General features: G+C 44.5%; 1 protein-coding gene across 1 annotated transcript in view; it reads left to right on the top strand.

Moving 5' to 3' along the window:
* Nucleotides 1-315: 315 nt before the first annotated feature.
* LOC309554484 (protein mono-ADP-ribosyltransferase PARP12-like) overlaps nucleotides 316-26,733 on the top strand; it is a 50,101-nt gene continuing 23,683 nt past the window's right edge. The window contains exons 1-8 of the mRNA XM_082256233.1: nucleotides 316-852; nucleotides 2,849-2,984; nucleotides 14,423-14,708; nucleotides 15,685-15,771; nucleotides 16,594-16,714; nucleotides 20,834-21,002; nucleotides 22,342-22,462; nucleotides 24,353-24,449. Coding sequence (XP_082112359.1) covers nucleotides 563-852; nucleotides 2,849-2,984; nucleotides 14,423-14,708; nucleotides 15,685-15,771; nucleotides 16,594-16,714; nucleotides 20,834-21,002; nucleotides 22,342-22,462; nucleotides 24,353-24,449 — 1,307 coding nt within the window. The 5' untranslated portion in view covers nucleotides 316-562. The remainder of the gene's footprint in view (nucleotides 853-2,848; nucleotides 2,985-14,422; nucleotides 14,709-15,684; nucleotides 15,772-16,593; nucleotides 16,715-20,833; nucleotides 21,003-22,341; nucleotides 22,463-24,352; nucleotides 24,450-26,733) is intronic.

The raw sequence follows: 26,733 nt of genomic DNA, 5'->3' as shown, positions 1-26,733 counted from the left end.
GGATCGGACAACCATAGATTGTTGGGATCGGACAACCATAGATTGTTGGGATCGGATGAACCGTTGAACAGAGGTTCGTAGATTGTTGGGATCGGACAACATTGAAGAATAGATGGTAAGGATTGGATGACCATAGATTGTAAGGGTTAGAAGTGTAGACGAAATCATTGAGACCCACAGATTTGGCTCGGACTGTGGCAGGTTTTGGGGGTCACCCATCTGCCTGGTAAACCAGAGTGATATAACAGCAAACAACTGTAGATTAATCATACAGAACTCATTTCAAATTAAAGATTAATTATTGGATTCTTGACACCCGATCCGTGGGGACCGGACACTGAGTCGCAAGGGTCTAGACTGATTTGGTGGCTCTTGCAGGTCAAAAGACTCCTCCAATACAGACCCACCAATTGGTTTGGGGGAATTCGATTTCCGGGCCCAAAGAGTTGGATATTTGGTTATGGCCATAGAGAAACTGTTGTAAGTGGAGGCAGATAATTGTGGGAGGTCCAAATCTCGCAGGTAGACATCATTTCAGGAGCAGACGCCCCACACTCTGAAGATGTCTGCCCCCATCCCCCTCTCTCTGCGGCTTTGCAAGGTGCTTTGCTCCAATTGGGGCAGTATGGAGCAGGGGCAGTTGGCCCGATCCCTGCAGCTGAGCTCAGCGCAATTGTCCCAGTTGATAGATTCGATGGAAGGTCAGAGTTTGGTGATCAGAAATCAAGATGATGATCGGTTGGTGGTCTACTCCACTCAGCTTCGCATGTGTGCTGACCGGAACAAGGAGTGTACGGGCGACTGCGGGAACCTTCACCTGTGTCGCTTTTTCATCCTGGGGGGCTGCAGCAGGTAAAGTGGATCTTTGGGGGCTTATGGCATGTCCTGTGGGGGGTTATGGCTCGTCCTGAGTGCTATCACTCCTTGGAGTTTGTATTTGAATGACAGTCAGCCAAATATGATAATTTTTGGGGCCCATGGTTGGCTTAAGCTTGGGGTGTCCAACCATGGGCCCCAAAAATTATATTTACAAGGGCTTCCCCTATGCTGGTATATGTACTTCTCCAACCTGAGGGTTTTTCCCATACACTGTACCTATTCTTTATTGGAAGGGGCATCAAGTGATTTCTAATGCCGTGAAATGACTTTCCGGGCTTGAAAAAGGGCTCTAGCCTGTTATCATCTTTGGTAACCTAAGCAATGGTATTGTAAATGTGCGATGATACAAAGATGCAGGTTTTCTTGTAGATTGAGATTGATTGGGATTGATCCTGTGATCATCTCAGAGCACTCAGTGTCAGGAGGTTACTGGAAGGACCTGTCTCCATAGCCACAGAAACAATGCAGATATAGTCAGGTTGGTTAACCACTTCTGGACCGGAAGGATTTGCCCCCCTAATAACCATGCCATTTTTTGCGATTCGGCAGTGCGTTACTTTAATGGACAATTGCGCGGTTGTGCAATGCTGTACCTAAATAAAATTGATGTCCTTTTTTCCCACAAATAGAGCTTTCTTTTGGTGGTATTTGATCACCTTTGCAATTTTTATTTTTTTGCGCTATAAACAAAAAAAAAAGCGACAATTCTGAAAAAAAAAATTATATATATATATATTTTTTTTTTACATTCTGCTATATAACCTTTCCAAAAAAAAATGTAAAAACCAAAAAATTTTAACATTTTAGGCCAATTTGTGTTCTGCTACATATTTTTGGTAAAAAAAATGGCAATTAACTTATTTTGATTGGTTTGCGCAAAAGTTATCACGTCTACTAACTACGAGAAAGATTTGTCATTTTTTTTTTGTGTATTTTTTTTTTTTTTTTTTACTAGCAATGTCGGCGATCTGCGATTCTTAGCGGGACTGCGACGTTGTGGCGGACAGATCAGACCCCTAACTGACATTTTTTACACTTTTGGGGGACCTGTGTCATTACTACAGCAATCCAGTGCTAAAAATATGCACTGTTACTGTAATAATGACACTGGCAGGGAAGGGGTTAACACAGTGGGTGATCAAGGGGTTAAATGTAAGCCTAGGGGAGTGATTCTAACTGTATGGGGGGCGAAGCTTTTGAAATGATCAGAGACCTGTGATCCTATATAGAAGGATCACAGGCGCTCTGTGATCATTCCAGAGAGAACGGTCAGCTGTGTTTACAACAGCTGACCGTCCTTCTATCTCAGCGAGTAACGATCGCAAGTGCCCGGCGGCAATCGGAGCTGCCGACCCCGTGCATCGGAGTCCCCTGCCGAGTGGGGGCGGGAGCGTGCCGGCGGCGGCCCGCGCTCGTCCCCTAGCTGCAGACACGCGACCGATGTACAGCTACGTTGGTTCGCGCAGGAGTTGCTGCCTGCCGCAGTAAATCTGCGGTGGGCGGTCCTTCAGTGGTTAAAGTCTCATGCCGCAGGTGCCTGTGGTCATACCATGGAGCCATGGTTGTTGCATACAACCACCCCAAGAAATCGATTTCTGTACATGGGTGTATGCCGGTACTTGCGTTTAACATGCTTGTGTATAGACCTAAACCCTTGGACACAGAGTCTGTGTCTAAGGTTGTATGTCCACATTCATGCACGTGTATACACAAGTACCAGCAAACATACAGCCTCTGATTTCTATGGGTCGGTGTGCGCAACACCCGTGCTGCCCAGGCAGGGAAGTGCGTCCACCTTTTATGTCAGATGACCCCAGGTACCTGTGTGCATCAGACCTAAAACTCAAGCAATGTTTCTAATTGTCCCAAAGGTGAATTTGTTTTTGAAAAGTTTTGAACATGAAAAAACATGAAAATGTTTTTCATTATGAAAAAGTTTTGAACTGATGCTTTGTATTCTGTTTTGCAGGCCACGCTGTAAGTTTGACCATCGCATCGATACTGAGAAAGCTGTAAAGGTGTTGAAGAAGTACCATCTGGAAGGCTTGACCATAACAGAATTGCGCTTTCTACTTTTACAGAATGACCCCACCTTGCTGCCTGATGTAAGAAGCAATAGAATGATAATAAAGTGTGTCTTGTTTGTGCTCATGTTGCCCTCTGAAGGGCAACCAGCATTGAATCAATTATCAGTGTGTGTTTGACAGTCATCAAGGAGGCATTATGTCGCCTCTTCACAGCCTGTTTTAATCATAAAAACCTTCACCACCAAAATAATCACCCCCCCCCTTTAAAATCATCACATTTTGTAGCTTTACAGCCTAAAATGAAGACAGACACATCTTTTGTTTTATCCAGCTGCATTTACTTAGTGCAACTTATAACTTCCATATATAAAGATAAAGATAAAGATATAACACCAACATGTCAGAAAAATTAAACAGAATCACTGAGTTGGAAAAAGGATCACCCCCTCATAAAAATGACTTGCAAACTCAATCAGGTGTCCCCTCTGTGACCCACAAAGCCATTTTACTTTTCACTGTGATCAGCTGTGGTCATTTTCATTAGCTCAGCATGAAAAGAGCTTTCCTGGAGAATTTCAGTCCCTGGTAGTGCAACTGAAGCAATCAACTATGGGTGGCAAAGCATTGTCTAAAGATCACCGGGATAAAGTTGTGGAGAGGCACAAGTCAGGAGATGGATAAAAAAAAAAAATGTTAAAGACTCTATTAATGCTTAGAAGCACAGTGAAATCTATTATTAAGAAGTGGAAGGTATTTGGTACAACACAGACCCTCCCTGGATCAGAATGTCGCTCCAAACTGGGTGAAAGAGCCAGAAGGAAACTGGTCAGAAAGGCTTTCAAGAGGCCTACAGCAACTCAAGCAGTTGCTGGAATTTATTACAAAGATTGGTCATTGTGTGCATGTGACAATATCAAAAATTCTCCACAAATGTGGCTTGTATGGGAGGGTTGCAAGAAAAAAAACTGCTGCCCTCTGCCAGAAAGTTGTCAATGGGAAGAAGGTTTTACCTTCCAACATGACAATGACCCAAAGCACACAGCAAAAATGACCACACAGTGGTTGAAGGATGGAAAGGTGACTGGGCTAGTCAGAGCCCAGACTTCAACCGCACTGAAAATCTGTGGAGTGACTTAGACTGCAGTCCACAAACAGTCACCATCAAATTTAACTGAACTTGAGCAGTTCTGCAAAGAAGAGTTGGAAAATATTGCAAAGTCTAGATTTACATAGTTAGTAGAGACATATCCCAATAGACTAAAGGCTGTAATTAAAGCAAGAGGTGGTTCAACAAAATACTGACATAAGGGGGTGATCCTTTTTCCAACTCCAGTGATTTTACATTTTTTCTATATTTTTTTTCTGACATGTTGGTGTTATTTCTTTCACTTGGATGTTATTCTTTGAGTAAATACAGCTGGGTAAAACAAAGTATGTGTCTGTCTTCATTTCAGACGGCAAAGCAACAAAATGTGATTATTTTAAAGGGGGTGATTCTTTTCTATACCCACTGTTTGTGTGTATATGTAATATCTCCGGCATCCACTCCTCTCGCTGCTTAAGAGGGAGCGATTGTTTGGGGGGGGGGGGGTGGTACAGAAGCCTGCCATAGCCCTATTTTTTTCCACCTCCCAACTGCAAATTTAAGCAAGGCCTAAAGCCAGAATATTTTTGTTATATTTTGGCACTTCTGAACTGGCTACAAAATTTTTTTGAAGGTGCCTATGCCTCTAAGATCTTGCAGTATAAAAACCTGGTATATTTCAGCACCGGGAAGGCAGAGGTGTTACATGCAGCCTGTCAAAATCAATGGCTGAAATATGCTTTGGCTGTACACACATCTGAGTAGCACAGGGCTATATGCCTACAGAGACAAATGCCCAAATGCCAAAAATCTGCATTCGGGGCACACGTTCCTGTACTCGAGTACTACTCAGATGTGCATATAGCTGAAGCGTATTTCAGCCTGTTGGTTTTGACAGGCTGTGGAAAGCCAGCTCTGCACACCACCTGTGCCCAGGGCACTGAAATGCATGTGTGTGGTTTTTTTTTTTTTTTCTTAGATATATAGACACACTGTACAGGCAAATGCACCCATGTGCATGAGGCCTTACATGTATAAGGCTTGAAAAGCTTGGGTCCTTTGTGTGTGACCATTTCACACAAATGCTGGGTCATAAGGTGATCTACTCTGGGAGGCGGTATAGGCACTGACACTACATATACATTTCTCAGGGTCCCGGACTGCCTATTTGCTCCTCTGCCATGGCAAAGAGGTAATTCTTGATATACAGAATTTATATAGCGCCAACAGTTTGCATTAGGGCAAACAGTACAGTTACAATACAATTCAATACCGGAGGAAATGGAGGGCTCTGCTCCTTAGAGCTTACAATCTAAAAGGGAGGGCCAAGGGATACAAAAGGTAATAACTGGGGGATAAGCTGCGGTAGGAAAAAAGACAGTTGTTAGGTGGAGGCAGGATTTGCTTTTCTGAAGAGAAGTTTTCAGGGATAGACTAATGCCCCGTACACACGTGCAGATTATCTGCAGACTTTTGTCTGCAGACTTACCTTTTCTATGTAGTGCAAGGTCCTGCCGGATTGCATACAAATTGAAAGTGTTTAGGTTTGACCTCATATTATATGGTTTTGGTAAGTCTGCAGACAAAAGTCTGCAGATAATCTGCACGTGTGTATGGGGCATAAGAGTGGATAGAGTAGAAGATAGTTGGACAAATTGGATAGGGAATTCCAAAGGATGGGAGAGGGTCTGAAGAAGTGCTGGAGGTGAGCATAGTAGGAGGTGACGAGGGAGCTAGAGAGCAGAAGGTCTTGGGAGGAACGAAGAGGATGATTTGGTTGGTATTTTCAGACTAGGTTAGTGATGTAGCTGGGGGCAGAGTTGTGGGTGGCTTTGTAAGTTATTGTTAGTATTTTGAATTGAATTTGTTCGTGAATGGAAGCCAATGGAGGGTTTAGCAGAGAGGGGTAGTAGACACTGAGTGGTTTGTAAGGTGGATGAGTCTGGCAACAGCATTCATGATGGACTAAAGGGGGGATAGCCTATTTAAAGATAAGCCAATGAGGAAGGAGTTGCAGTAGTCGAGGCAAGAGACAACCAGGGAGTTAATTAGGAGCTTTCATTGGTTAGAAAGGGACGTATTTTGGAGATGTTGTAGAGGTTGAGGCGCCAAGCTTAACAGTGATTGGATGTGGGGCTGAAAGCAGAGTTTACAGTCCAGGATTACACTTAGCACCTTGGCATGTGGAGATGGGTTGATGGTTGTGCAGTTGATTTTGACAGAGAAGTCAGGGGGAAGGGGCACCTTGAAAAGGAAATATATTTTGAGCTCGGTTTTGGATTGGTTTAGTTTGAGGAAGTAGTGTGACATCCAGGCTGATATATCTGTTAGTAAATTAGCCATGCGTGAGGAGACTGATGGAGTGAGCTGAGGGGTAGAGAGATAGATTTGGCTGTTGTCAGCGTAGAGAGGATATTGAAAGCCATGAGAGGCTATCAGCTGACCCATGGAGGAGGTGTAGATTGTGAATAGGGAAGGTCCAAGAACAGAACCTTGGGGGACCCCAATGGAGAAAGGAAGAGGAGAGGAGGAAGTAGAATTGTAAATGACACTCAACATGCGGTTGGATAGGTAGGATGAGAGCCAGGGTTGAGCATAGTCCCAGAGACCAATGGAGTAACGTTTTTTTGAGGAGCGGGTGGTCTGCCGTATCAAAGGCAGCAGAAAGGTCCAGAAGTAGGAGTACAAAATAGTGTCCATTGGCTTTTGCTGTTAGTAAGAGCCCTTTCACATTGAGGTGCTGTTCAAGCAGTTTGGCGCTAATAAAAGTGCCTGAAAAACTCACAAAAACCTATTTCTATTAAAATCAACGAATGCTGAAAAAGATCATGTTTAGAGTGCTAAAAAAGCGCCTCAACGCCCCTCTCCATTGAAATGAATGGGAAGCACGTCAAAATAGTTCTTGAAGCAGTTTTTAGTCACCTGTCCGTAAAAAAAAAAAAAAAAAATGCACCACTAGCACCTAAAAAGCGATCAGTGTTTTATGGGCATTTTTTAAGTGTGAAAGGACTCTTAAGTAGTTTGTGGGTTTTAGGAGAGCAGTTTCTGTGGAGTGCTGAGAGCGAAATCCAGACTGAAGGGGATCAAGGAGGTTATTCTTAATGAGGTGGTCAACCAGGCATTCAAGGAGTTTAGAGGAAAGGGGAGCAAGGAGATGGTGGGTAGGTTATTAAGATTGGTAGGGTCCAAGGAAAGCTTTTTAAGTATGGGGGTGACTGGTGCATGTTTTTACCACATCCCGCCCACCCTATAGCAGATTGACGGCGGGAATGTGGTTGTATTATCCTGACCGGACGTCGTATGACGGCGGCAGGATAATACACTCTGCGCGCCCCCCGGTGATGCGAGGTGTCAGTCTGACTCCCTGCATCTCCGATCTCGGTAAAGAGCCTAATGGCTCTTTACCATGTGACCAGCCGTGTCCAATCACGGCTGGTCACATAGTAAACAGGAAGAGCCGTTGATCGGCTTTCCTCAGTACGTGCCTAGTAAAGGAGCGCCGATCGGCGGCTCCCCTGACGGAGGGGGGGGGGGGGTGTCGGCACTGGTAATCAGATCATTGATTACCAGTGCAGACCCTCGGGGGGGGGGGGGTGTTGCCACTAGAACCACCAGGGATGCCCACCCATGACACTATGGCCACTAGGGATGGCAATCAGTGCCCATCAGTGCCACCCATCAGTGCCATCTATCAGCGCCCATTAATGCCGCCTATCAGTGCCCAGCAGTGCCGTCTATCAGTGCCCACCAATGCTGCCTATCAGTGCCGCCTATCAGTGCCTCCCCATCAGTGCCTGTCAGTGCAGTCTCATCGGTGCAGGAAAAAACATATTTATTTACAAAATTGTATAACCTAAACAAAAAAACTTTTTTTTTTTTTTTTTTCAAACTTTTCGTTTTTTTTATTTGTTTAGCAAAAAGGAAAAAACCCAGAGGTGATCACATACCACCAAAAGAAAGCTCTATTTGTGGGGGGAAAATGACATAAATTTGGTGTAGGTACAGTGTTGCATGACCGTTCAATTGTCATTCAAAATGCAACAGCGCTAAAAGGGGAAAATTGGCCTGGGCAGGAAGGGGGTGAAAGTGCCCTGTATTGAAGTGGTTAAAGAATTGGGCAAGATGCCAGAAAAGAGGGAGAGATTGAAGATGTGAGTAAAGGGCCATACACACTATAAGATTTTCTGAAGACTTTTTCCTTTAGATTTACCAAAACCATATAATATGAGGTCGAACCTAAACACTTTCAATTTGTATGCAATCTGGCAGGCCCTTGCACTACACAGAAAAAGGTAAATCTGAAGGAAATCTAACCACAAAAGATGGATAGTGTGTATCCAGCATTAGAGTAGGATAGAGTCAGAGAGTGACCACAGTATTTGAGAAGGAACTGGGTCCAGGGGACAGGTGGTTAGGTGAGCATTTAGAAATAAGTTTAGCAACCTTGCCTATAGTAGCAGGGCTGAATAAGTTAAAGTGGAGTTCCACCCATTTTTGGAACTTTAGATCTTTGTAATCCCCTTTAAAATGGCTTTTACCAATGGAAACTTTTTTTTTTTTTTTGCTAGTAAATACCTTAATTTCGGATTTATTCCTCCTCTCCTCACTTCCTGGTCCGATCGGCGATGACGTCATTCGGCGATCCGCAGTGTCTGCTGGGATGTATTCTATTCCAGAAATCTCAGTAGCTGTATCTGTACTGAGCCGTGCCTGCCCCGCCTCCGCCCCGCCTCCTCTCAATGAATTGCATTGTATGAATGTATTAAGGCTGTTCTCTGCCCAGCCTCCGCCCCGCCTCCTCTCAATACAACTCAATGAGAGGAGGCGGGGTGGAGGCGGGGCAGAGAACGGCCTTAATACATTCATACAATGCAACTGAATGAGAGGAGGCGGGGCGGAGGCGGGGCAGGCACGGCTCAGTACAGATACAGCTACTGAGATTTCTGGAATAGAATACATCCCAGCAGACACTGCGGATCGCCGAATGACATCATCGCCGATCGGACCAGGAAGTGAGGAGAGGAGGAATAAAGCCGAAATTAAGGTATTTACTAGCAAAAAAAAAAAAAGTTTCCATTGGTAAAAGCCGTTTTAAAGGGGATTACAAAGATCTATGTATTCCAACCTATTAAAAATGGGTGGAACTCCGCTTTAACAGTGATATCAATTTGTATTTAGTGTTTCCAGCAGCAATGTGTTCTAAAATAATATCCAGCTTTTCTGTTATAGCAGAGTTCATGGAAGAAACAGTTAAAGCGTTGCAGCGGGGGAGTAGCTGGGAGTTTATCAGCTGTCCTTGAGCGCAAGACCGTGAATTCTCTGTACCTCCCGCCCCTACATATGGAATGTAAAGAATAATAACTAATAAGTATGGATACAGACAGACCTCTGTCATTCAACTTTTATTTTCTGTCTGTCTTATGCAATTATTCTAGAATCAGGTTTTTTTTTTTTGTTTTTTTTTTTTAATATTCCGATGTTAGTGGCATTAGTTGTCATAAAGTTGGCCAGGTCAGACTGACATACACTGTAAAGCAAGAAATATGTGGACACCTGACCATCACACCTATATGGACTTGTTGGACATCCCATTCCAAATGAAAGGTGCCTATTTGTGGCTATAACATCATCCACTCTTCTGGAAAAGCTTTCCATGAGAATTTGGAATGTGTCTATGGGAATTTGTGCCCATTAGTGAGGTCAGGTGCAGATGTTGGATGAGAAGACCTGGATAGCAGTCAATGTTCCAATTCTTTACAAAGGTGTTCAGTTGGGTTGAGGTCCGGGTTCTGTACAGGTCACTCAAGTTCCTCCACACCAAACTGGTCAGACCATGTCTATATGTTTGTGCACAAGGGTACAATCATGCTAAAACCTAAATGAACCTTCCCCTAACTGTTACCACGAGGGTGGAAGTGCACAGTAGCGTACAATTATTTTATATGTTGTAGTAATACCAGTACAGAGAATCTTTGTCAAACCATATATTTGATGTTGGTAGTGGAACTGTAGTTTGGGAGGTTAGAGGTGTGGGGTTGGGATGATTATACTCATGTGGTAGGTGATTTTTCAATGAGTATTTTAGTGCATAGCAGCCACCTTTTTATTATACAAAATGGAAAGTTCACATCTGTTGCCCATACAGGGGTTCTACCACATCAACCTGAACAGTCAGCTGAAAATACCAAACCACCTGGCACCCTTACCAGTAGCACCACTGCTTTTCTTACCAGTCACTGACTGTATTGCCCAGCTGTTCTGGTTCTCTCGGCTCACTTTGCCTTTAGTTACAGCACCTTGCTGCATGGCCCACTCCTGCCCTCTGGATAGGGGTTCTCCTGACACTCAGCCCACCTAACTCCTAGGGTGACACCTCCTGTCTCTAGACTCCTGTCTGGGGCACTTTTATGGGAGCTGTGTCCAAACAGAGCTCTGAGCTATCTTCAGGCTTGAATATATAACGACCCTGTACACCTGTGTACTCGCACAGGATGCAGGCATCCAGTAAAATCTAGACACAGAATGGAAGGTTTCGTCCCACCCAAGATACTTTGGAACCTTCAAGTTCCAGGATCCAGTCCAGATTTACAGAATCCAGAGAGAGCCAAAAACACAGCTTTCTCCGCTCAGAAACAATAGTCTAGAACCTCCCATTAAGCCACAAATGCAAATCCTGTATCATTTTTGCCTATGTTTTCACAGAGGGTAAAGGATTCCCTGAGCAAGGGTCCCTGCCATGTCCTGAAACATTATTTTCCTACGTGAATAAAGACCTTTTGCGTTTTAAAACCGGCTTGTAGTTGTGCTGTTGTCATATTTTATGCTTGGAGGGGAAAAGGGAATGTTTGTTTTCTTTACAGGTGGTCCCCGGGTTACAAACAAGATGGGGACTGTAAGTTTGTTCCTAAGTCGAATTTGTTTGTAAGTTGGAACGGGTAGATTTTTTTTTTTGTTAAGTTTAGCTCCAGCCAAAAAAATAATTTTTATGTTTTTTGGATAGCATAGGGAAAGGGTAACACCCCTGTACCATTTGTTTTGCTGTCTGTACCCCTGTTCAGAAGATTTCACCTTATTTTCTGTCCCTAGGACAGCTGTATTTTTTAAAATGTGTGGGTTGTAATGGAAACAAGGATTGGTGATAAAGCTTCAGTGGAGACACCTTTTACCCATGAAAACTCTTACAGGACTGAATTTCCCTTCTTAAAGCGGAGTTCCACCCGTTTTGCAAACTTAACCACTTGCCGACCGCCGCACGACTATCTACGTCGGCGGTCAGCCCCTCACAGGCAAACTAACGTAGGGCTACGTTGCTTGCTTGTGAGGGTCTAGGGAGCGAGCGCGCGCCCCCGGAGGCGCGCTCCCGCGTGGTCACGGACCCCCCCCCCCCCCCCGCGCGTGTGACCAGCGGACCCGATGTCCGCCGGCCACTCGGCGATCGGCGGGGGAGAGGGAGAATGTCAGGCAGCTTGTGTAAACAAGCTGCCTGTCATTCTCCTCGCTGCAAAGACACTGATCACATGGATCTACTATGTAGATCCGTTGATCAGTGTCCTTACAGCTGAAGCCACAGCCAATCACAGTAGAAAGCACGCCCCTAGGGACACACACAGCCCCTCCCTCCCAAATAAAGTTAACCCCTTCACTACCAGTGTATTTTTACAGTAACGGTGCATATATATAGCACTGATTACTGTAGAAATGTCACTGGTAACCCCAAAAGTGTCAAAAATGTCAGTCAAGGGTCCGATCTGTCCGCCGCAATGTCGCAGTACCGCAAAAAAAATCACAGATCGCCGCCATTACGCGTTAAAAAAAAAAACAACAAAAATGACAAAAATCTTTCCCTTTTAGTAAAGGCGATAACTTTTGCGCAAACCAATCAAAATACGCTTTTTGCGATTTTTTTTTTTTTTTTTTTTTTTTTTTTACCAAACATAGGTAGCATAAAACAAATTGGCCGAAAATGTTAAAAAATTTTGATTTTTACATTTTTTGGGGGGGAATTTCATATAAAAAAATGTGAAAAATATTGTTATTTTTGCAAAATTGACGCTCTTTTTTTGTTTATAGCGCGTGATCAAAAAATCGCACAGGTGATCAAATACCACCAAAGAAAGCTCTGTTTGTGAGAAAAAAAGGACGCCAAATTCGTTTAGGTACAGCGTCGCACGACCGCGCAATTGTCCGTTAAAGTTACGCAGTGCCGAATCGCAAAATACCCCCTGGTCGGAATGGGGGTAAAATCTTCCGGGGCTTAAGTGGTTAATAAAAACCGCTGGCATTCCTGAAATGAACACAGCATTGGCGACTTTTAATTTTTTCCTTGCTCCTTGCAGTACATAATGTGTTATACATTATATTCTTCTTAAACTAACCTTGATATTCCCTCTGCAGCGGGCTCCCATCTTAATTGTGGGCATGTGAAGCCCACATGTTCCTACTTCCGACAATAGGTGCTTCTGGTTACCCAGTATGCAGCTCCGGATCTCGCGCATGCACAAAGGACCGACGGGTGAGTCCCTGGTTGCCATCTCAACGGCGGCGGCGTAGGAAGGTCCCGCCCCGTTGTTATGGCAACATAAAGTAATATGGGCAATGGATTGAATAGCCTTGCACGCACATGAAGCGCCTCAAATCAATTCAACTCACCTCCTCAACCGCCGCTGCCTCTTCTGTGTGTAATGGCAACACAACATCCATGTTCCCTTTTCCAAAATGGTGCTTAGCACCGCCTAGCACACGTCACTTCCTGTTTGCATGCAGCGATGCCCATGGGCTCCTGGGAATGATGACACACATCTCCCAGGAGCCCGTGCACTGCAGGAAGTGACGTACCTCACCGCGGCGCCGAAGAAGGCAGATAATTGCGCAACCCTAGCAACAAGGTAAGCGGAGCAAGGAAAAAATTTAAAAGTCGCCAATGCTGTGTTCATTTGAGGAATGGCAGCGATTTTTTATAAAGTTTGCAAAATGGGTGGAACTCCGCTTTAAGGCTAGATTTCTCCTCACCTGTTGTCTCCTCCGTTTGTAAGTCGGATGTTTGTAACCCGGGGTCTGCCTGTATATTGTGAATAATAGTGAAGTAGAACTACCACTAGCCGCGCACATATATAATCAACCAAAACATTGTGACGTGTATAAATGAATTGTTATAGTGAATAAGCCTTTCATATACAGTCCAAAAATAATATAGGTAATCGTGGTAAAAATATAGTTAATCGTGGTAAATAAACTGAAAAAGTCCAATTCCACTGTGAACAACTCAACAAAGAGAAGAGAAAAAGTCCACAACCACCTAATATATTATTCCAAAAGAATAGTGGTAATCAGATGATCCAGTGAGATTCCAGTGCATACTGAATGGAGAAACACCAAGAAGATCCACCACCTCTGTGCTCCACTCCCCTCAGCCAAGTAACTCACCCCCACTTATTGCCCTCCATTCACATGGATCGGGTTAGCAGCGCAAAGATATTCCTCCACGGTAATCGGGATAAAGGTAGCAACAATAAATCCTTGATTACTATGCAGCCTCCTTTCCGCTCATGACTTGTAAAAAGAACAGAAGAGCCCCACTAGTGCAGTAACGTATGAGACCTTTTATTTAAAAAAACATCCTCTATATTGCACGTACATGTAAAATACTTGTAAAGTACATCAATAAAAGATAAGCGGGGATTGGGGTGCTCACTTTGGTCCTGACGCTTCCTCGTTAATGTGCTGGAACCCGAGAGACACCTCCGCTCACCCGACCGATCCTCCGCTACGTCGTGTGGCCACGCCCCAGACGTGTTTCGTCACTTCCTGACTTTGTCAAAGGGGGTCGTATATTGTTTAAAAATTGTTCAATTAAAAAAAAAAAACACCTGATTAAGGCCCCTTTTACACTTACTGTTCGTTTGTCCGTTTTTCATCCATCCATTGAGGGATGAAAAACAGACATCAATGCATCTCTATGTAAAAACGGATGTAAATTGATTTACATCAGTTTACATTTGCATCCGTCATCAGTTTTTTTTAAACTGATCAAAGCTCTTTTTCTCTTACGTTGGAAAAACAGATGTAAACTGACACGGTCAGTTTTTCATCCATTTTTACATTGGTAGTGGATGTAAAAAAAACAAAAAAAAAAAACACTGATGATGAACTCTTCATCCATTTTGATGTGACTGAACTGATGATGTATGTGTGAAAGGGGCCTAAAAAAAAAATTGAAATAACATTTTGGTAAAAATTTGAAGCTCCAGTTTTTTTCCCCCAGATTGTTATGGGGGAAAAAAAATTACAAAATAAAGTGAAAATTTGATGTGTATACTGGTTTCTATTTGAAGGGGTGATGGGTATAGAAAGCTGCTGCTGTGTAATGTTATGACTTTTTATGTAGTTTAGTTGTTTTTGTTGGATTGGCTCAGTTATTCTCTTTTCCTTGCAGGTCTGTGTGCACTATAACCGTGGGGAGGGTCCTTATGGCTCCTGCACCTACAAAACCAGCTGCAACAAGTTGCATGTCTGCCAACACTTCTTGCAAGGCGACTGCAAGTTTGGAAGTCAATGCAAGAGGTCACATGACCTCGGTGAGGAGGAGACGTGCCGGAAGCTGATCAAATGGGGGCTGGCTGCCAGCCTTGTGCCTCAAATCCTGGAGTCATACCTGAATGCCAATGCCATTAAAAACAATGTTACCCCAAAAGCAGAGCCGAAACCCCCTGCGAGCAAAGGTGAGTGCCTGTAGAATCTTTTCTTTTGTTATGGAATAATTCGTCCAGTATATTGCACATATGTCTCCACTCACCACGGTCTGGCTGCAGTAGTTGGTGGGCTCACAACCAATGGGTTCAGGACCCTGCAGTGCCCTCCAGCCAGATGCCAACATTAGCAACCCTGGAGTGTTACAGTGTAATTTCTGGTTCTCTCACAGTTTCTGACTTTATAGCAGAGTGACTGTGCTCTGGAATGGGCTTTAGAAAAATTTAGTTAGGCTTTAGGGGCATATGGAAGGTATTCAAATTCCATGAAAACTTTTCAGGAGGTTGAGAATCCGCATAGGAGGACATTGGAAGATTGGTGACATTGGATGACAGAGCTCATTGGAGTACAGGGGAAATGTAGGACCTGGTTCATTGGAGGAAGGGGACTTTGTATGATATGGGATATTGGAAGGCAGTTCTCATTGTAGGGCAGGGGACATTGACAAAGGACAGTCCTAAACAGGTTACACTGGAGGGCAGGGAACAGTTATGGAAGTAAACATTGGCAGAAGGGAGTCTGTGGTAGACAAGTTGCACTGTTGAGCAAGGGGCAGCAGATATTGGGCAGGAGACAGGGGTGAGTGGGTGATATTTAGGGGACAGCGGTGGAAATAGGGAATTGATGAACATGTTAAAATTGGGGACAATGGTGATGACACAAAGCTGATTAACAGGGGACAGTGGTGGTAATAGGACAGTGATAAGTAGGTGATTAATAGGTGGTAATGGGGGAGTGATGAGTTGGTGATTTATAGGGTAGAGTGGTGGTGATGGGTAGGTTATTCATAGGGTATAGTGGTGGTAATGGGTAGGTAATAAATAGGTGATAGTAGTGATTATTGGGTAGGTGATGAAATAGAGCTGGAAAATAAACAATTTTGGTTCGATGAACATAATTCTTTGAAAAATGTTTGAAGGTGGCTCCACTAATGATATTGATTCTCAGACAGGCCAGCAATCCAGAGATCTGCCAGTTCTCAGCCCGTGGAAGAGATTTGTCTTTACTTCATCTTAAACAGCTGCAGCTTCAAAGGTAAGACTAATGCAGGCCACGGGTTGCAGGAAAGAAATTAGAATGATTCCCCCATCAACACAGACAGGAAAATCCTTCATGCTAAGATGTTGGTTTTCACTCCCCACACCCCCCCCCCCCTGCCAGGAGAAGAGACCATGATTATTGCTAGTAAAATCCAACAAGCTGGTTGTACCCAAGTTGATGGATTGAGATTACAACCGTCCATGGCTGGCCTAAGCCAAATGAACACCACCCTCATCAAGTGTAGTAAACCCATTTAGCAGAGTCTGTCATACTCTTGCTGAGTATTATTGCTACAACTGCCTGTGCAAGTTCACAGCCCTGATCCTCTCCATTTTGAATACTGTATGCTCCTTTTTGCCTTAGGGTGGCCAAACCCAGCACGATCTACACAGTCTATTTTCCCAAATCATAGATTGCTTGCAAAAATAAAGTTGCAGTCAGGCTGTGAAGGGGTTAACTACAAAGCAGTTGTCGGTAGAAATCACTTTGTCTGTATTGTGATTTGATTTTTCCAGCTAAATGGGCTAATCGGGCAAACCATCTTCTACATCTATAGGCACTTACTGCCTTATGGTGACCATACACTATACAATCTGATTGTACAGAAACTGTGCGATCTTTTAGATTTACCAAAACTATGGCATATGAGGACAAACCTAAACCGTATCAAATTGGGCTTAGTTGATTGTACAATCTTTTTAGATCTACCATCAGAATGTTTAGTATATGGTCAGCCTAGCAGGGTGGATTTGATATATATTTGAAATGTTCATTTGCATTTCTGTTAAATATAACTGTTGCTTTGTATTCTTACAGAACGATGTGTGAGGGACCACTATCACCTCCCATATAGGTGGCAGTTGTGTCTCGATGATACCTGGAAGGACTTTTCAGATATGGAGGAGATAGAGCGTATATACTGCGACCCTAACAGTGGGTATGTACCTGGCTCATGGGCACATATTTCCCTCTCCTGGTGTACATGAGTGTACGTGGGGGTCCTTTAATGGCAATCCATCCAGAAATAATATGGGAAAAGCATTGACTAAAGCTGCCTTCTCAGACTCACAGGCTCTATCATGGCTATCATGTAGCTAAAAAGCTTCAGCTTCTCTGCCCTATATGTGGCTTTGAAGTCATCATTTCAGGCATTGGAGTCCATGTGGGATTACAGTAGTGTATGTAGGACATCCTTTACATAATGTAGTTAAGGTGTGGAGACATCTGAACTTTATAATTTAGAAAGCGGTCTAGACTTTGTAGCAATAACTGTGCCTTTCGCAAATATATTTCAGACAATTGTGCTCTTCCAACCTTGTGGGAGAAGTTTGGGAAAGGCCCTTTTCTTATACAGTAGGACTGTGCCCCTGTGTACAAAGCCAACTCTATAAAGACATGGTGTGACCAGTCTGGTGTGGTGGACCTCAAGTGACCTGCATATAGTCCTGACCTCACCCTACTAAACACCTTTGAAATGAATTGAAACACCAATTGTGAAGCAGATCTTTTCAGCCAACCTCCCAGATGCCCACAGACACATTCCAAAATCAGGTGTCTGCATACTTTTGGCTATACAGATGCATCTTCTAAATTAGAAAATCATCCAAAAATTCCTAGTAGGGCATGTTTATGTGAACCAAACATTTGGTACAAACAGGTACATCTCATAAAATTAGAATATCATCAAAAAGTTAATTTATTTCAGTAAATCAATTAAAAACATGAAACTCATATATTTGTGTGTGATATATTTCAAGCATTTCTTTCTTTTAATTTTGATGATTATGGCTTACAGTATCTCAGAAAACTAAAATAGTGCGAAATGTTGGCTTGCTGAAACGTATGTCTATATATAGTATAGTATGCACTCAGTACTTGGTCGGGGCTTCTTATGCATGAATTACTGCATGAATGTGGCGTGGCATGGAGGTGATCAGCCTGTAGCACTGTTGAGGTGTTATGGAAGCCCAGGTTTCTTTGATAGCAGCCTTCAGCTCGTCTGCATTGTTGGGTCTGGTGTCTCTCGTCTTCCTCTTGACATTACCCCACAGATTCTCTGAGGTTTAGGTCAAGCGAGTTTGATGGCCAATGAAGCATAGTGATCCCATGATCATTAAACCAGGTATTGGTACTTTTGGTACATGAGCAGATGACATGGCTCTCAAATAATCATGGACTGTGGAAAATGTTGCATTTCATTTGGTAATCAAGGTCCCAGAGTGGAGAGGCACAGAATCTAAGTTGCACGAGTTCCAATGTGAAGTTTCCATAGTCCATGAGGATTTGGGGAGCCATGTCATCTGCTGGTGTTGGTCCACTGTGTTTTATCAAGTCCAAAATCAGCGCAGCCCCCTACCAGGAAATTCTAGAGCACTTAATGCTTCCCTCTGCTGAACAGCTTTATGGAGATGCTGATTTCATTTTCCAGCAGGACTTGGCACCTACCCACACTGCCAAAAGTGCCAATACCTGGTTTAATGATCATGGCATCACTATGCTTGTTTGGGCCAGCAAACTCGCCTGATCTAAACCCCATAGAGAATCTGTGTGGTATTGTCAAGACGAAGATGAGAAACCAGACCCAACAATGCAGATGAGCTGAAAGCTACTATCACACCACTGTGCTTGCTTGGGCCAGCAAACTCGCATTACCTAAACCCCATAGAGAATCTGTGGGGTATTGTCAAGATAAAGATGAGAAACCAGACCCAACAATGCAGATGAGCTGAAAGCTACTATCACAGCAACCTGGGCTCCCATAACCTCTAAGCAGTGCCACAGGCTGTTCGCCGCATTGATGCAGTAATACATGCAAAAGGAGCCCAAACCAAATATTTAGTGCATACTGTACTGTACATGAACAAACTTTTCAGTAAGCCAACATTTCTGTATTAAAATTCTTTTTTTTTTTTTTTATTGGTCTTATGTAATCTAATTTTCTGAAATACTGAATTTTGGGTTTTCACTAGCTGTAAGCCATAATCATCAAAATGAAAAGAAAAAAATGCTTGAAATATATCACTCTGTGTGTAAGGCATCTATATATAATATGAGTTTCCCTTTTTGAATTAAATTACTGAAATAAATTAACTTTTTGGTGATTATTCAAATTTTTTTGAGATGCACTTGTATAGTGTATTTTGCTGTACTGTATACCACAGTAAAAATTTAGCAAGTTCCTTATTCAGTTTAATAATCTATATGCAGAAGTATTTCTCTTTCATTCATTGATGGACACAGTTCCTGATTCTTCTTAACCATTGGTCTATTCTGCCCCCTACAGGAGTAGGACACTAGGCAGGAAAAAGCTTGACTACACCTATGGGCAGTCCCAGGGGGTATACACCCATTCTAAGCTTTAGGCACTCGGTTTTTTTTTTCTGCCTAGTCAGGAGTAAGGATCTAGTTCCTTGTTGGGATATCTGGTCCTGGCAATTTTTTTACTTTAAATGTAATTTTTTTCCTCTCTTTATAATTTTGTTCCTGTGAGAACTGCAATCAAGTGCCGGACTGGGTGACAAACTGGATAATCTAGATCCTTAGGGTCCCCCCAGCGAGTACATGCAGACCGCAGCTCCGCGCTAGGTCGGCTGTGACATAGCCCCTTTGGACGGGGGCAATTTTTAATGACAGTCTTGCCGCCATTATTGTGTAGGGCACCTGCCTTGTTTTAGCAAAGGTACCCTGCCTCCGTGTCTGCATCACAGCGAGCGGCCCACTTTTTAAGGAGGCTGTGTCCTATTATGTCCTCTATTAAGGGGTTAGAGGGTGACCCCTTGTTTTTTTGCAGGGTCCAATAGGTGGACCATTGGCTGGCATCTCCTTGCGGGATTGCAGTCGGCGGCCTCCCCTGATTATGTTTTTGGGGTGAGCTCATATATAGCGACCCTACTGGGTCTGCGTCCACGCACCCTGAGTGCTCAGATAGGGAGGATGATTCCTCTGCTCCTCTAGCCTGCCTTAAATAGGCGCTGGTGGGTGCACTGTTTGTGTCAGTGTGTGAAACTTTAAAAATGGAGGTTGCGTCGGAGGCCTTTTGGCACCCACAAGCCCGCCAAAGCTGCGAGGTTGTTCCTCTTTCCGCTTACTTTGACAACTTGTCACAAAACAGTGGGGTTGTCAAAAACGGTGGTTGCTAGGCGTTTTTTTTTTGTGATATCCTTATGAGGATTTACCGTGTTTAAAGGTGGACGGTCCCACCTGTAGTGGACTAGCCAGGTCAAATTGGGTTACCTTCATCCCGGTTGAGGAGTCCCCAACCTTTACGGGTCCAGCTTATAAGAAGGCGGATGCTCTGGCCCGACATATGTGCGCTATGGCTGGTTCGGCAATTTGGCAGGTAATTACTATTGCCCTGGTGTCGCAAACTCTGACCGTGTGGGCTAAGCTTTTACACCGGGACCTGGAGGGAGAACAGCTTCCCCCTGTCTTTGTGGAGCTGGCGGACCGGTTGGTCCAGGGACTACAGTTTGTCTGTGATGCCTCTTTGGATGCAGCTCCTTTGAATTCTATTCTGTCTGTATCAGCAGTGGTCCTTCAGCGTATTGTCTGGCTGAAATGCTGGTCCGTGTACTAGACTTCTAAGAAGGCCTTATCTGATCTCCCTCTTGTAGGGGATCATCTGTTTTGGAGCTTCCTTGGATGACCATGGTAATTGTCTAACAGGGGGGGGAAGAGTACTCTTCTTCCTCAGGCTACCAAGGGCAAGGAGCCCAGTTGTAGACGTGGGCCATTCTCCTTGGCTCTTAAGCGGCCTCTTCACGTCTCAGGGTCTCAAGACAAGGAATCAAAAGTCAGGGCCTCCACCAGAGGTTCCAAGCCACGAGCGGGCTGTTCCAGACCTGCGAACAAGGCTGCCTCTGCATGAAGGTACTTGAAGGTAATCCATTCAATACTTTAAAAAATAATACGTTCCTCTTAGTAGGGAGCTGGATGGCTTCTTAGGAATGGATGCAGAGTTCAGGAAACCAGATGTGGTGTGCAGTAGTTTATTATGACCTGGTAGGTTGTAATGCAGTAGAACAAGGAATTCCTTTTTATATTAATTATCTTACAGGAATACAGTGAGGAACCTGAACCTCAACACCATGATGTATAAATCCTATAAGGTGAGACGACTCTCCACGCCATCTTCTGCCTCCAAACCTCCCCACTTCATCCTTACCACTGAATGGCTGTGGTACTGGAAGGACGAATATAACAGATGGATAGAATATGGGCAAAAGGTAAGGAGCTGGTGTTTAAGCCCTTCCTGACTAGAGTTAGTTTGTGTCTGCGGTGGCCACAGATTGCTGGGCTATAACAGGAGATCCATTCCTCTCCACCCCAGTGATCATAAGGAGGCTATGGTGAATGGATTTCTGTTTATAAAGCATCATGTGGGCAACAGTGCAGTGGGGCAACCACTGTCACATTACATTGATCAGAAATTCTAAGACTTTGGTTATGCAAGTAAAACTAAAGGGAAGTGCGAACAGCATTTTCCCAAGAAAAAAAAAAGTTGAGAGAAAGTTGGGGAAATGGCTAAATACACAGAGGACTTTTATTTATATAATATATAATATGAGCGGTTTTATTTACTAAAGGATTTGTATTTCTGACCAAGTTTTGAGATTTACACAGCACTGCCACACAGAACCGCCCTGTCTGGCAGGACAGGAGACTTGATCTCTCTCTACTGTAGTTCAGTAACATTTACAGGTCTTGTAGCTCCCCCACAGCCAAAAGGAAAATTGACTGCACTCAGGAATTGAAATAGAAGTGTTTTAATTCCTCATGTGGTTATGAGTAAGCGATCTTTTGTATCGTGAAACAAGTCAACCTGTCGCATGTTCCTGTGATGCACTGTCTGTATTTATTTCTCATGAGGAATTAAAACACTTCTATTTCATCAATTCCTGAGTGCGGCCAATTTTCCTTTTGGCTGTGAAGTATCTGGATGACGGATCCGACTTGCACTGGAATGTTTTATCTCACTTGAGCGGCTTTTCTTTATCAGCATCAGTGTTTTTCCTTGTAGCTCCCCCACACTGACTGGACAGTGAAGGAGAAGCAACAGATTGATGAGCTCATCTCTGTTTCTCTGTTCTCTCTCCCTATCATTGTATCCCTTGTCAGCACATGAGATCTGCAGCACAAATGATTGCCTCCTTGTGCTGCTTTTCTCTCCACCTCCCAGAGTTTTGCTGTATAGGGACTGCAATACCAAGTCAAATTCATTAACAAACCTTTAAATCAGCTTTAAAATATACCTAATAGCAAGAAAGGGTTTATATCATGGTCATATTTATTTATTTATGTTTATTTTTTTATTGCTGTCTGTGACCCATTGGGGAGATTTCCCTTTACTTCGGTCCTAAAACCACAACAGGAAGAAAAGGGGAAAAAAATCCTCTCTTAGACAGTTGTCACCAGAACAGGTCTCAGTTTAAAGATCCCCATTTATCATTGTCCATTTCTATCCCAGAGACACCAGGAAAGACAGAGGGCGAATCTTCTCAGTGGGGACACAGACAGCGATAATAAACAAGGTCAAGGAATGATTTATTCTGATCTGTTTTGTAGAACCCTGCTCACAACTCTGCCACTATAACTAGCAGCGACATTGAGACAGTCTACCTGTCTGATGAGTGTGCCAGCGTCCAGTTCAACGCCGGGAAAAACAGCTATGTGCTTAGTTTCAAAGGTATGCTCCTGTTATATCACAGCTGAGTTTAACAAGTACGCAGCGATGGGTGCATGGTCCTGGATGCAGAGCTTGTGTGTCCGAGTTTGTGTACCCATTCCTGGATACCTGTCAGACTCGGCTATGTAAGTCTGATGTGTATCCATTGAATTTGTATGGGCTGCCTGCATGCAGCTCATTGCTAGTGCAAAACGAAAATGGCCTTGCATGCTGCACGGGCTCAGCACCCATGTGAATGAGCCTTTGTAGTGGAACTCCAGCCTTCTGTTCAGTCTTACACAGTTGTACAGGCTCCTCTTCTGTACTGAAAGTGCTTTATCTGATTTCACTGCACACTGTGAGCTTCTCACAAAGTGGTTGAGAAGTCTGATAGAACCCACCCTATTTCCTAGCCCATCCTCATTCATTGGATTTCAGTTCTTTCAATAATCATTGTACATTCAAATGCGGTGTACCTAGGAATGCCCACTCCTCCAGAATGACATCCACCCATCAACGCATTTTGATCTTTATATAACGTCTCCCAACAACCCCCTTCTTGCATCAGGGCTAATAGTCTCTTGGAGGAGTGCTGAGGCAGGGTGCAGTGATGTTGCCAAGAACCTATGTATGGCACCCTGCCAGCCCCTCCCTCAGGTCTAATCTGCCTGCATTGCACAGAGACCCAGTGGTGATGTCACTGTGTCTAAAATGAGGTAATAAAAACAGTGCATTCTGGAGGGGTAGAGCAGAGAGCCTGTGACTAACAGTCACCAGCTTTCTACTCACAGAACAGTTTGATCGCTCAGTTCTCAATGTTGGAGCCGGTGGGGGACAGATGCAGCATTAGACTAATGCTGTATCCACTTTGGTGAGTGAGCATTTTTTTTTTTTTTTTTACTGTTAACTCATACTTTTCTTTTAAGCTGGTAAAATTCATACATGGGGCAGCATGTATGGCTATAGGGGGTCATGCCCACACACTGCTTAAAGTGAACCTGTTCTTTGTCCATTCAGGGAAATCCTCCTGGCACCACTGATGCCTTATCAATGCTTTCCTGAGCTGTGAGTCTTACCCCTGTGACACTGTCGGGCCTGACCAAAGTAATGGCACTGACCAAGCAGAATCCATCTAGTCTGTCCTGGAAGTGCTGACAGTGAAAAGGGAGAAGAGTGGGGATTTCAAATCCACGGACTGCTGGAGCAGCTGCAGGGGTGGTGACAGCTCTGCAAACCCAGAGGGATGTACAGCAGAAACTGGGGGGTAGGGTGGGTGCTCGGTGTAACTTCACCTTTACAGAAAAAAAAAAAATGTAAAAGGAACACTTTTAAGTGATATTAAAGGCCTATGTTGTGTGTTTTTTACTCATTTTTTTTTAAATAATAAACATGTTCTACTTACCTACACTGTGCAGTAGTTTTAAACACAGAGCAGCACCGATCCTCCTCCTCCTCGGGTCCCCCGCTCCTGGCCCCTTCCCCTTGATGAGTGCCCTAATAGCAAGCCGCTTGTTTATGCTCACTCAAGAGCAGCCTGTGTATATCCATAAGACACACAGAGCATGGTTCGTCCCCGCTCACTCCTCACTGGCTGTGATTGACAGCAGCCAATTGCTCCAACTGCTGTGTCCCAGCCAATGAGGGAGAGCCGCTGCTTTTGTGCACATCGCTGGATTGAAATAAGGCTCAAGTAAGTACTGTGGGGGAGTTGGTGATCTGGGGGGGATGCTGCACACAGAAGGTTTTACAACCACTTTAAATATACATCAGTGTGGACCTTTGCATTACCCCAGATATTACCGAGAAATCCTCAGTTACTCTTGGATAGTGATCAATGGTGGAGCAGTATTCTACTCACAGGGAACATCTGTTGCTCCTTTAGCTGATTCCTCCTTTATTGTCTTCCACCAGAGATGATGCAGAGGAACGTCAAGTATTGCACGGAGAGGGCCGTATGCCGGAGGCCCAAGTTTGTGTCTGCAGAAGATGTGCCAAAACTGAAGAAGAAGTAAGAGAGAACCTTCCAGAAGCAGCTTGTTGCAAAAAAGAAGAATTTTCGTTTTGGGCCCTTATGGCTCCGGGAATGCTGTGGAAAAATTCTTGACACAACATACACACACCACGAATATGTTAATGATGAACTATACTAGGGATCGACCGATTATCGGCAACACCGATACATCGAGGGTCGATATGCATTTTCCCCGATATATCCTCTGAGGTTACCGATATTGCCGATATTTAGGGAAAGTGCTGTACCGGTGTCCATAGCCGACGTTCGGCTGACTTGTAATGACAACCGATGCGGCTGAGAAGCCGCTCGGCTGTCATTACAAGGAGCTGGAGGGGACGCCCACTCCCGCCGCCTTACGCGGCTCGCCCGGGTCTCCCGTCCCACCTGGAGACCCGGACATCCTACCTCCACCGCCGCCGAGGAGAAGACCCGGGTCTCCATGTAAAAAAACCCGGAAGTGATGTCATGACATCACTTCCGGGTACTCGGCGCTGAATTAAAAAAACTGACAGCATTCAAAACCGCCAAACTTGGCGTTTTGAATGCTTTTCATTGCCGAGGAGGACCCCCAGATCCCTCCATAAGGAGTACCTTTAGAAAAAAAAATTTTTTTTTTACATGTCCGAAAATATCGGCCAATATCCGATGACCAAAATATCGGTATCGGCATTAAGAAAACGATATCGGTCGATCGCTAAACTATACTATCCTAAACTTTAGGCCTAATTAGGCAAAATCAGTGTTGGAACAGCAAGCATCTTGCAGAAAAAATGTAGGCCGGAGTTAGGTGTGTTTGGATAGCAGTGACCAGTAAGCCTGTACAAAACAGTGATGGACTATCAGCAGCCACAGCTGTCCACTGGTGTTAGCATGTGATCCTAACCAATTTTGTGTGGGAGAATGAGACCTTTAAAGTGGTATTGACCTTAAAAACAAAAAAGTAATATATTGGTTTACCAAGCCTTAGATATAGTGACTGCATTATTTTCTCTTACGTCCTCCGACAGTCGCCGCCATCTTCATATTCGTCACAATGGGGTAGTAGACTTTGCTCCGAAGGAGTAGCTAGGCAACAGAATATGTTATTACAAAAGCTTTTAACATATCCCACCCCCAGGGGGTGGTCCCCTCAGTCAATACCCTCCTACTTCCTGTATCCATGCTTCAGTTTCAATGTCTAGCTTGTCAGGAGTGGCTGGCTGTTTCTGTGCTGGGGCTTTTTGCCTCGGCCTTTCTCTCTCTTTTTTTGATTTTATTTGAGTTTTTTCGCTCTTCTTTACTTAGCTGTTATTTTACCAGCATACTTAGTCTTCTGATGAAGAGGATCGTGCGGGCTGTGTCTCGGGCTGACCCCCCTGGTCGCAGGTTGTGGGTCAGTGGTTTCCCGGCCCATCATCGAGCGTTCAGTCAGGTACAGCTCCTGGCAGAATGAACGACCCATCCCTGTTCCGTGCAGGGATGCTTTGGTGAGGTGGCTACCTCACTGGACGCTGTGCGGTTTCTTAACCCACCTTTGTGCTGCGTCCTGGATGCGACTCTCCCTGCCTCATGTGCGGTGGCTTGTTCGCCTGTGCGGGTTCCCCACGCCATCCATGGAGGTAAGTGTATTTATGTGGGGACCTGTCTGTTTGGGAGGGCTGTCAGTCTGGGACTGTGTTACCCTGCCTGTGTTCACACTGTGGAGTTGTTTGTCCCTATCTCTCTGGCTGCATGCTGTGGGCTGCAAGGAGGGGGGGCTGTGCTGCACTGTACCTGTGTCAGACTATATGTGTGAATAGCTGTGTGCTGTGGGGCATGATTGAATCATGTTTGGGGCACGTTACAGCGCCGCTGCGGCGGTCCGCCATGTTTTTTTTGCAATGTGGTGTGTTTTTACTCCACTTTATGGTGGTGTAGGAGCGGCGGTTTCGGCGCCAAACGACGCCATTTTGGATGTGCTCGCTCTGGCCGCATGTTACACAGGCAAGCGGCCATTTTCTTGTAGCCTCGCAAAGGCTCGCATGGAGCGCCCTGCATGTCAGCACTTCTGCTGAGAGCACCGATCGAGGCAGCAGCGGACCCTCCAGGTGTTTTTCCCCTATCTCTGTACCCATGCCTGTATTGTAACTTCTCCCTGTGGGGGTCGCATTGTGTGGGTGTGTGTGTGTTGCGGTGGGCTGCGCTCGCCGCGCTTTTTAAAGGGACAGTCACCCTTTATTTGTTTCCACATATTTTTTTGGGGGCATGGATTCTGCGATTGTGGCTAGCCTTGCGATTCAGGTGAAAAGTTGCTGGTGGC

The sequence above is a fragment of the Pelophylax lessonae genome (genome assembly GCF_965119305.1).
Source record: "Pelophylax lessonae genome assembly, chromosome: 4".
Classification (NCBI taxonomy): Eukaryota; Metazoa; Chordata; class Amphibia; order Anura; family Ranidae; genus Pelophylax; species Pelophylax lessonae.
Note: the sequence above shows the minus strand (reverse complement) of the source record. Positions and strands in the feature narration are given on the sequence as shown.